The 11,681-nt window shown below is 40.8% G+C and overlaps 1 protein-coding gene across 1 annotated transcript; it reads right to left on the reverse strand.

Moving 5' to 3' along the window:
- Positions 1-2,640: 2,640 nt before the first annotated feature.
- LOC107309513 (carboxymethylenebutenolidase homolog) lies at positions 2,641-7,359 on the reverse strand. The gene is made up of 5 exons (XM_015854389.2): positions 7,129-7,359; positions 6,355-6,462; positions 4,412-4,554; positions 3,893-3,984; positions 2,641-2,897 (listed from the first exon to the last, which is right to left on the reverse strand). The coding sequence occupies exons 1-5, from the start codon at positions 7,332-7,334 to the stop codon at positions 2,718-2,720; spliced, it is 729 nt and encodes a 242-aa protein (XP_015709875.1). The 5' UTR covers positions 7,335-7,359; the 3' UTR covers positions 2,641-2,717.
- Positions 7,360-11,681: the final 4,322 nt, after the last annotated feature.

Consider the following 11,681-nt stretch of genomic DNA (forward strand, 5'->3'; position numbering starts at 1 on the left):
AGGCTGCCCAGAGAGGCTGCGAAACCTCCTTCTCTGCAGATATTCAAAGTTTTGGACATTTTCCTGTGTAACCCACTGTAGAGAACCTGCTTTGTCAGCAGAGCTGGATCAGATGGTCTCTAGTGGTCCCTTCCAACACCTACCACTCTGTGATTCTGTGCTATCAAGTAATGACTTGATCTCCACCTAAGGAATCAGCTGCATTGCCATCACTCTTTGAGTTTTCTTTCAAAGCTTTATGAGCTGTGAATTTTGTCACAACTTTACAGTACTTCATCACAATTTCATAAGTACCACATGTGATGTATTTACAGCCCAAATCTGGCATTTCCATTGTCTTGATTCACCCTCCCCAGCTCCAGGAGTTAAGCTATCCCACTAGCCCCCTCTACAAACAAAGGAATCAAACAATTTTGGTAAGACTCAGTTTGGCCTAACAGACTGTTTACTTTTAATTCTGAGACCACTGCACAACATCTAGACTGTTATCCTACCTGGTGGAGAGCCTGAGGCTACAGTACCAACACAGTATCAACACAGAAACAGATTCTTAACAGCTCTCATTTTGTCTCCCAGCAGCCTTCTTCATCCCTCTATTTATTTTTCCCATTGCTCAGAAACACCTTTCCGAAAGCCCTTTAGAAATGGCATGGTGTCAAGGTGGCACCTCCCCATCTCCTCACCCAGAGAGCTCTTATCCCCACATGCTAAGAACATCAGAAGCAATACTGAGAAGAATGGTTTGCAGAAGAACTGGCTGTAGCAGAGGTTCTTCCTGCCTTTCATAGTGCTGTTGATGCTGGGTGAAAGAGGTTTGGGTTTACTTGCCGCTGTTCTTTCAAATCTGCTTCATTAAAGAAATGCATCTGGGTTGCCTAAAGTCTGTCCTTCCTCAGTTGTGTTTCAGTCTGCTGAGTCATTTTAATGTAATTTTGTACTATTTGGCCAAACAAGTTTATATAGAGAATTGTAAGACAAACTCAGCTGCTGGAACTAATTGTTATAGTTCCCTTTAGTAGCTCGGCATACCACTATCTATATTTGTTTGTATAAGAAGAAAGCTCACACTCACGATGAGCAAGCACAAACAGAATTGCCCTCAGGGCACAATCAAAGGCGTGCTTCCTCCAACTCATTGGTTTATCAGGCTTTAATGATGCCCCAAGACGATTTGATTTTGTTGTGCACTGGAGATAAGCTAATCTTCCAGATAACAAACATTCAGCAATGCAAAATGAATTACAAGGTGTCATGATGATGTAACGCAACCAGGGCTCCTTCTTATAGAGTCCTGAGGAGGTGAAAATCCACACTTTACCCAAACCTACAGTGCCCTGCTGCATTCAGAGGCAGTACTCAGGAGCTCGGCTGAGTGCTGCTAAGCCAGGCTGCTGTGAGAGCAGCACACTGTCACCGCAGTGTTTGACAGGGGCAGTTCTGAGCACTGCCACACACCACAGCCTGAGTCAAACTTCTCCTAGGCCTCCTTGCTGACAATCACGGAGAGGGGCCCCATCTTGTGGACGTTTCCTGGAGTACGCACGGCTGTGGCAGTCGCGGTGCTTGTAAAGCAGAGCTGAAAAGCCAGCTTCGGTAGCCATCAGCATCGGGTCTCAAGGGCGCTAGGGATTTGGGTCTGGGTCGACAGGGAGGCAGTGGAGTCACCGTCCCTGGAGGTGTTCAAANTCTTCTCCAGAACAGTGGTGAGGCAGTGGCACAGGTAGGCTGAACACTGTAGGTGTTCAAGAAATGAGGAGATGCGACACTGAGGAATGTGGGTTAGTGGGCACGGTGGTTAATGGTTGGACTGGATGATCTTAGTGGTCTTTTCCAGTGTTGACAATTCCATGATTCTATGATTCTGTGTTTCCTTCTCTCCTACAGCTATTGAATGTTCTCCATCACTTCTCATCTTTGCTTATCACCTCATTGGCAATATCTCCATTGATACAGCTGCCCAAAAGGCAAGATGGACATGCTGACAGCAGAAAGAAAAGCAAGGGTACTTTTGGTCAGCTCAACCCAGGGACTGAGCTACATGCCACTTCTAGCGTCTCTGACTTCACACCTTGAAGCAATATTGTCTAGCACATTCAGCCTGTTGAGGTATGCAGACAAATGGCACAGCATTTAGTTAGGTTGAAAGCACAGCAACCTGAAGCTGCCAAGCCTTCTTCACAGTGCTAATGGAATACCCAGAGGCTGCCAAACAGCACCATTCCCTCCTAACTCCTTAACACAGCCAATTACTCTTTTCTTGAATGAGAATTTTGCTCAATACAAAAGTATATCTAAGACAAATGCACTGTAGGTAATGAAAATATTCTTCATGCAAAATGAGGGTGGTTCCATGCTAATACATGCAACTAATAAACCTCATACCAAAATAAAACCCAAAAACACTCAGGTAATGTCAGGATGAATAGTTATACCCTTTAGGACTCGTGAGTGGCAAGACAATTTCATTACTGTTGATGTCATAATGCAGAATAATGAAACAAATACAAATCAAGATAAATTCAAACAGTGCTTTAATGCTTAATGGTCCTTCAGTCCAACTTTGAGTTCACAATCTTCTGTAATCCTTGCAAAAAATAAATAAGTGTAAGTTAAACTGTTTCTGTTCCTTGTTTCCATCCATCTTCCTCTTGACTGTTTTCTTCTCTAAAATTTAACTGAACTCTGATTTTGAAGCCTAGTGTTCCTTTATGTTTTTGTCAAATAAATGTCTTGATCCAATCAATCATATCTTTTCTAGCTTCTTCAATATAAGGTTTATCAACAGGTTTCATATCTTCTGGCTTCAGTTGTGCAAACCCATGAACCTGTCCAGGATAAACTTTAATTTTATATGGAACTTTACAGTACTGTTTCAACTTCTCATCCAATAAGGTAATCTGTAAAATAAAGCATTTGTCTGTTAGGCTGTGGTTTTTTACTGTTTTCTTAAGTTTGCCAAACTTGTCATTAATCATATTGCTACATCTTTGCTTTTTGCACTGTCACAGCTGTAGTGGATTCTTTTATTCAGTAGATGAGAAAACCCCTCTTTGGAATGTAAGACTGAAATGGGCTTCAAAAATATGGATGTGCCTACAGACCCCACAGCTACTGCTAAGATGCTTTGGTGAATGTTGTTGCTGTAAAGGAGTCATCATTCTTGCTTTAGCCAGAAAAGAGAGACAGTGAATGAAAATCTGTTTTCCTGCATAGAGAAGTTTGATATTTGATGTGTAAATCAGCATATCTGTGAATACACAGAGAGAAGTAAATTTTGGCTGGCTTCTTCATTCATAGAGCGTGCTGTCTGGTTCCCAGTGAGACTCTATTATTGCAGCAACAAACTATGCTAGAGGTGGTATGCTATCATTGCCAATAGAGAGAAAAAACTAATCCACAGAAGAAGGCCTCGGTTTACTACACATATACATATCCAACCTTTTAGATGAGTTTATTATAGGGGTTGTGTAAGAATATATTTGGCAGCCAAGAATCAAAACAGAATCCACAAGTTGTCATCAACTTATTACACTAGAAAGTTTTGTCACTGAGCTGACACTACTTTTTTCCATTCAAAGAAGGTCCAAATTCAGTCATTTAACTATGTTTTCTCCCATACATGACTGCAGTACTCAAGTTCTTGAGGTGTTTGTTTCATACAAGTTGGGTCTTCCTGCCCAGTTTCACATTCTGCTTGCATAGCTGCATTTCTCAACTCAAAGAGAAGCTCTGAATAGCCTAAGCAAGATTTGGGGGAAGTAAACTGAAATACAAGCAAAACAAACCAGCCTACATGATTTTTCATATCTGAAAATGGTTTCTGACAGGCTAAGAATTTCCTCTAGGACAGAAGAAAAATGGAAAAATAAAAATGGTTTCCAGTACAACCTACCTGGTCATGAGAAATAGTGTGGTCTTTCTCACCAAATATAAAAAATGTGGGATTCAGTAAATCGTATCTTTCTTCAGAGTCCCGTATTATTCCTATAATGTGTTTGAGAAACAGAACATTAGTGAGGTCATCGTTCTTGCAAGATGAATGAAAAATTCTGTGACAAAATTTCTATTTAGGTTTATTTGTTAAATACTTTTTTTTTTTTTTTTTACTTGAGGAGAGTTTCTATTCTGACAGATGAAAAGAGCATTTGGAAAGTGTTTTTTTCCATTCTCCAAGCACTAAAATAATTAATAGAAAATGTACGTGCACAAAGAAATATTTTTTTTTCCTCCAATTTACAGTATTCTCATAATGTTGGTAGTAATACAGCACATTGCTGAAATAGCCATAATTAAAATTTCCAACTCACCTTTAAGTTGAGTACTTATAGAAAACACTACAAACCAGTGACTAGACTTACATACTACATAAAGTGATGTGAGCCCATGTAAGTTTTCGTATGTTCTACACTACCATAGAGGGATACCCCAGCGGATAATTGAGGATTTTTCAGCATCAAGTGATGTACTGCCATTCCACCCCAGGAAAACCCAACGATACCAATCTTCTTTGCACCGCATTGTTCCTTTAGATACTTCAAGACAACATCAGCTTCCCTAAGACATATAAACAAAAGAGAACTAAGGGATCTATAGCATAATCAATCTTTGACTGCTTAAGAAGTAAATTAAAAGAGACACGTGAAATTTTCTGCACCTGCACCTCCAATCATTGAAAACAGAGAGTACATTAAAAAGCAACGGCTTCTATTCTTGAATGAGAGTTAACATTTCTGGTCCTAACTTAGGGAAGTAGCCATACACAGTTGTAGGTGCTGAAATACTTACCTGAATTGTGACCTGCTCCTTTGTTTTCAAAAGAAGCATTTTTTCACTGAATCACTTTGTTTAGGACAGGACAACTAAAGACAAGACATATCTGCAAGCAGAACAACATCTTGCATTATGGAATGAGGGAATAGATGAGCTTGAATGTGTTATCTCTACTGAGTCTATCTATTTAAAGAATTACCTTGAGTGTGTCATTCCTGTTGCATGAGTTAATAATATCCAACCAAGCCCACGTACAAAATTACTATATTAAATAATAATTACTCAACATTAACATGTCACCAGCTACAATGTTTAAAAAATGAGTATTGCATGAGGCATATTGAATTAAATACAAAAATTGTTTTTAGTAAAGATCAGAGCAGGTCACATTTTAAATTAATGTTTTATTGCTAACTAAATGGGGGTAATGTTTTTATCTTTTTCATTATCTACAGAATTTTAAGTGAATTTTAAATGCAGACTGTGTGCACTAATAAAGTATTTTCAAGTATTAGGTATACTAGTACGACTATCATAAATTTGGATAGTCTGACAAAAAGGCAGTATGAAAGTGCCATGATCAGGAGATCATGATCAAGGGCTGTATGAGCTATGAATGGATGAGCTCTTTCAGCTCTGGTTTATTTGAGATGGTAGAACGTAAGTCATGAGTATGTAGGATTCCTGGCACTCCAAGGGATCTTAAGGCCAGCTACAAGTCAGCGCTTAGTAGACAACACGGGTACATCCTTCAGGTCTTAAATGGTTAAGATAGTTGTCTGGAGTAGGAATTCTTATCGGTATCAGTCATTTGTCTTTTCCAACATTTCAGTCACAACTCTGCAGCTATACTGTCAGAAGCTTTTCTGAGAGACGTTGGTTGGGCTGTGGGTGCTACAGGGGCCAGATAAACACTTCATGGCTTACAAGATGATAGCTGAGTAATAGGGCATCACTGTCTATCATTCTCTGAAGTTTCAGGCTGTGGTAACAGATTCTGAAGAAACAGTAATACCTGCCTTAATTTAAGGAAGATTTTTTTTACTGGCACTGCTAGGATCTACAGATGGAGGCTATTCCATATATTGAGAAAGACAGCATGGTTGATCAGACAAGTATTTGGGTAAATTCTGCAAATTCTGATCTAGTCCTGCTCAGGAGATTATCAGCTGCATCTACCATTTACAAGGGAGAAAGAAAGATGGGCAAGTGACAACTAGTAGATAGCATAACTACTTGTGGAAGAGGTTTCCTCCTTATCCCAAGGACCTGGAGTTTGCATGCACACTGATGAGAGTTCTGGGTGTTTTATAGCCTGTGAGACACTGGTTATGGGCCTGAGCCCATAGTTAGAAAAGAGTCCATGAGGATAGGGATGATAAGCGGTGTGATAGATGGAGCAGATGACCATTTCCAAAACCCAGGGTAGCGTTTTGGACCACAGAACTACCCAGAATAAAATAACTGTGTGCACGCAGCCAGCTTGTCCTTCTGTGAGGGGCCACTTTAAACATTTCAGATACGTACAAATTCCCCTGGTTTGTTAAATGCTTTTTAAAATGCAAGCACAGTTATGCATCCTACCTGTCTACTTTCATTGGGTCATGTTCTTTCATCCAGTCAGCAAAGTCATGCCAGTGGTCAGTAGTTTTCCAGGGGTCCTTCCCCTTGAAGAAGTCTGGGCAGATGGTTCTGCATAAGACATGGAAACTAATCAACTTTCATGTCCAGGTGGGGAGAATCTGTGGAGGTCTAAATGACTTCTAATGTCTTTTCTACTCCAGGCTGTACACCTACACAATTACCATCTGAATCATATTCTACTTATCTTGTTCTGGCAATCAGTAAAGCTAAGATTATATGTCTCACTATGGAAAAAAAACCCACATGCAAATAAACTCTCCTTCTTTCCTTAGTCTCACATAGTATAAAAGTAAAGGAATAAAGCAACCCTCTTGACTCCAAATAAATGGTTATTTCTCTCTTTGCTAGTAAAAGTAAAGCAACCTTCACTGCTGTATGAACTCCAAAAGGTTTGGTTTGAAAAGCTTACACAATTTGTAAGTACATATTAATGTTTGGGTTGGTTTTTTTAATCTTTTAATTACCCACATTGCCACATGTGCACAAACACTGTCACTTCATCACCCTCCTTGTAGCTTTTTGGTTTGATAGCCATTTTTGACTGGTCAGTTTCAGAACCCTTGGTGTCCATGGGAATATTTTGCCCCTTTGCATTTCTGTTCTCTCAGAGTGAAGTGCCCTATGTGTATGGAAAGCATACACAGTGCGTCGCTTTGGGCCTGGTGATCTATCCCTGCATTTATTAAGAGGAAAAGGGGAAAGATTGGAGCTTACATGTATCCATGACCTGCAATTAAATCAACTATATATCTAATGTCTGGAAACATCCATCCAAATATATCATGAATCACAATCACAGCTTTGTCTGTGAAATAAGATGGTCTGCAAACGTATGCCTTGATATGCTCAATTTGCACTTCATGTCCAAGGCATCCATATCCAGATCTTTCCCCAGTGTTGTATAGGAAAGGATCAGCCATCTGGAAACCTGGGGGAAAAAAATGAAAGAAAAGAGTAAGAAAGTCAAATACGTTAGCACTCACACGTGTTTTCACCCAGACTCATGGGCTAGTTTCTCTGAATTATATGAGGGGTAAGCACCACAGGACCCAGCTGCTACAGAAAGGCATAGCATTCAGAGCTTCTTGCAGTGCTGGCACTTGCCAGCTAACCTGAGTTTTCAGTAGCAGCTATGGATCGTCACAGAGGCTCTGGCATTGCATATACCAGGAGCAGTTGGCAACAGGCTGCAGTACTGATTTCTAGATTAAGTTGAAAGGCATTGGCTTCACATGCCTTTGAAAGAGACTGCATTAAAGCAAGCACATGCTAGAATTTGTTCTGTGTCTGGAGAATGGGAAGGACTCTGCAAAAAGCAGAATGTTAATCTTGTAATTAAAAGTAGTATTATAATCCATCTATACAAGGAATCCAACTAGGTTTGCAGGGGCAGAGTCAATAGTAAAATTTCCTAACCACATGCTGACTTTAAAACTGCCCTTGGGAATTTGTACACACACCTACATGCACATCATGACTCCATCATTTCTACATCAGCCTTTTATTTCCATTTGAACTGTAACATACACTTCAGAAAACCATCCAGTTTTAGAAATACAGCGAATTATATTGAAAATGTGGACCTTCTTCAGCTCTCCATTAAGCACAGCAGCAGAGAGCAAGGTTTTGCTGAGTAACAGGGAATTTTATTTAGGTTACAGAGACACATTGAGAACTACCGTGCAACCAGACTGAAGGACAGAGTTGAGTTGCAGAGTTTGACAGATTTCTTGTACCTACACCACACTTTCTTACTTGCACAACACAGGCCCAATAACAGCATTCAATTTTTTGCACATATTCAGTCTGCTGTATACTCAGAATAATTAACCTTCCTGAAGTACAATCTAGAGACACTGTTCTTCCACTGATCATCCTCTGAGGATGCTGTCATTGGGTCAGGCAGGGCCAGCATTGAGTTTGACTAAATATGCTTTATTACCGTAGTGAGTACTGGTTGTTTCAGTGTGGTGGAGTGATACAGGAACTGGGCGGATGTGGTTTTATTTCAAGAATCAAGATGCTTCAGAAATAGACATGAGATGGATGATCATACACGGTGATGTAATTCATTGTGCTGATAACTGGGAGCTGATTACATTTGTTAATTGTTCTCCCATCTTTTCAACACACAAACATCAAGGCTGGTGCTAGAAAGTATGAATTAGTCGAGCCTGCCAGGCTAAAACCTCCACTGCTTTCTCACCAAACCTTCATGGCTTTGTAACATGCATGGGAGAGTATCTCCTAGCTTTCATCCCCAATATGAAGCCTCAAAATGCTTGAATGATTTTTGCTTATGTAAAAGTACTTACTACTTGTTTTTCTTTTAACCTGAGGCAATTGAGGGTGCTGAAAAGCAAGAGACTGCTTGAAGAATTCACAAGCATTCCCAAAGACAGCTTACACTGAGCTGAGAAAGCAGCTCAGCTTTACACTTTTAGCCACTTTTGTTTGGAAGGGCACAACATACAGTGTCCCCTTCAAGGAAACATTTAGGAAGCATTAAGCTTTGCAACAGCTACGAAAGAACCTACTGTCTATCTTTTGATGGCTACCCAGAAATTATTTCTTTGGCCTATCTTAATTAAGTCCTAGCCAGCTGGCTCTTCTCCAATTACCTGTCTGCGAAGAACTTAGTAAATAGTCAGCCACACCTGAACTGCTTAGAAGTCTTTGATGGGATCCTGTTCAGTCAGGAGCATTATTTGCTCCCGCCCGCTTTGTTCCATGCAACGCTGTGCACTGAAGCAACGACCCAGGATATTTCCTACCTGTCCTGTCTCACCTCATTCTCTCTTCCCACCAATTTCATCCCTTACACTTTTCCCCTTCCTGCTTTCCCAATGGCCCAGTTCCAAACAAGCCTTGCCTTTACAGCAGTTCTACAGCCTGCTTCTCATCAGCAAGCTGCAGCACAGAGGAGACCCAGGGACCAGCACAAAGCAAGGAGCGGAGCAAACTGTTGCTAACACAGAAAAAGTGACATCCATCAGTCACAGGCCATCTTTCTGCTGCCTATGAGAAAGCCTTCTTACTGCTTCTCTCTCACCAGTGGGTTTGCTCTTCCTTGCTTCCCTGGGTTTCTCAATGTCATTCAGATTTCGTGCAAGTTAGAAAATAAATGAGGAGGAATATTTAGTATTATCACAAGGCAAAGGTGGTGTCCCTTGAATAGTAAGACAGACCAAAACTACTTCACTTGTAGGGAGCAGCAAATAACACCAGTAAAACCTACCTAGTCAAAGCTTTCAGTGGGAAAAAAATCATACTCCAGAAGTGGGGCTAAGAATCTTTCAAAAACACGCAGGTAAAGCTGGGGAAAAGGTAGTCCTAAGGATAGTCCCCACCTCTTAGAAAGCGAGTATGAGCACATGATCTCAAGGTGCTTTTGTTTTTGCCAACTGATGATGCTAAGATTTCCTGGATCCACTGATAACAGTTTGAACTCCGGCACTGATTTATTTCAATGCTAAATGCTCTAGTGTGCCAAACAATGGAAATAACAGAAATTAATAACCACAAAGGCAAAATTAATTACCGTGATCCTCTAACACGATCTTGCTGCTACTAGATATAAAATGGTGACTAATAATTCTTATAGAAAGCCCCCATCAGACTGTGGCTGATGTAGGATATCTCCAACAAAGGCAGTCTGGAGTCAAAAGCTTCAAGTGAATGTATTACCTCCCTTTGTGCCAATGCATGATAACGTTTAGAGGAAAAGATATGCTTGGGGTGTCCTCAGACATACTGCTGTGCTGCAGCAGCAGGCACTCAAAATCCACTTTCCCAAAGCTGAAACCCACTATCTTCACCATGTCTGCTCCTTAATACTTATCTTTGTGTAATATTTTGCTGAAGCCATAAGTCCTTCTACGGATGTTTTTTACTCAATATTTTATGGATTTGCAAAGATGCTTAGCATTTTTGGTGCTTATTGCTCAGCAATTTCAGATTTCTCCCATTCAACACAGTTAAAATAGTTAGCCTTTCTCTGCTGCCAGATCAGTCTTTGTAGACCAGTTTGCCATCACTTACCAGGATCCTGAGTTAGCCCAGCTCGCTTCTGTTCAGTGAGATACCAGCTAGATTTCACTATATGCAAAAGGAAAACAAGTTCTGCTGATAGTTTTGCTGCTGCTGCTGCTGCTCATCCAGTTTCCAGGAGCTCTCAACTCTGCTGCATAGTTTGGGTTTGGGAGTAGAGGAGGAGACGCTTGGTACACCAAGTCACCCAGACCGGAAGGGGTGGAGACAGATCACGCAGAGGCAGGGTTTGGTACATTCATCAGACTCCAAATCAATTGCCTTTTACTCCATCTTTTATTTATTTATTATCTAAGGAGTTTCAAAAGCCAGACACACAGTGACACTAAACAGCACTTGTTATTCTATTTCTCTAGAAGTATGTAATTCCTAACAAAATAGTATAGAGAAGTCGAATGAGAACCAGTGACTCTTCCTATCAGCAGACTCTATTTTTCTGGTAATCTTTCCCTTCTAGTCCTGTACAGAACAAATGACATGTGCGATGCAGCCATTTAAGACTGCAGAACCTTTGGATCGCCGAATTTGTAGCTGACACATCTGGCACGTAACACCTACTGGTAAATATGCTGGTCCATTATTAAGTTCAGAGATGCATTTTCTTGTAGTACATTCATGCACTTACAACGTCTTTAATGGAATTTGTGAATTAAGATGAATCTGTTCTGGCAAATTTGCAGCATAAAAAATGACGGAAGTCTCCCCAGCACACAGATGAAATGCACTGCAGCCACACCCACATAGATTCTGAACAAGTCTAAAAGTGTTTCAAGTTATTTCTGATTAGACTTGCTTTCAACAAGTTAGAAACATCTGAGTCTGCGTTGGTTGCTATTGGTGGTGAATTGTTGATTTCCATTCCCATTTCCATAATGGATTTGTATGCATTAGCTCAGCCCCCAGGACAATGTCTACTACAGGTTTAATTTTCTCAGTGTGTGCACGAGGTTTGTGTACGTGTGTGTGCTGGAGAGAAAAAGAGACAAAAGAGCTCTCTCCTGTACTGAGGACTCCACATCTGGGCACAGTACTCCAGGTGAGGTCCCACCAGCGCAGTTTAGAGGGGCAGGATCACCTCCCTCACCCTTCTGGCCACACTTCTGATGCAGCCAAGGATACGGATGGCTTTCTGGACTGTGAAGGCACATTGCTGGCTCTTGTTCAGCTTGTCATCCACCTGAACCCTCAAGTCCTTTTCAGCAGGACTAGATCCTGAG

Source organism: Coturnix japonica, chromosome 2, assembly GCF_001577835.2.
Source record: "Coturnix japonica isolate 7356 chromosome 2, Coturnix japonica 2.1, whole genome shotgun sequence".
In the NCBI taxonomy this organism is placed as follows: domain Eukaryota; kingdom Metazoa; phylum Chordata; class Aves; order Galliformes; family Phasianidae; genus Coturnix; species Coturnix japonica.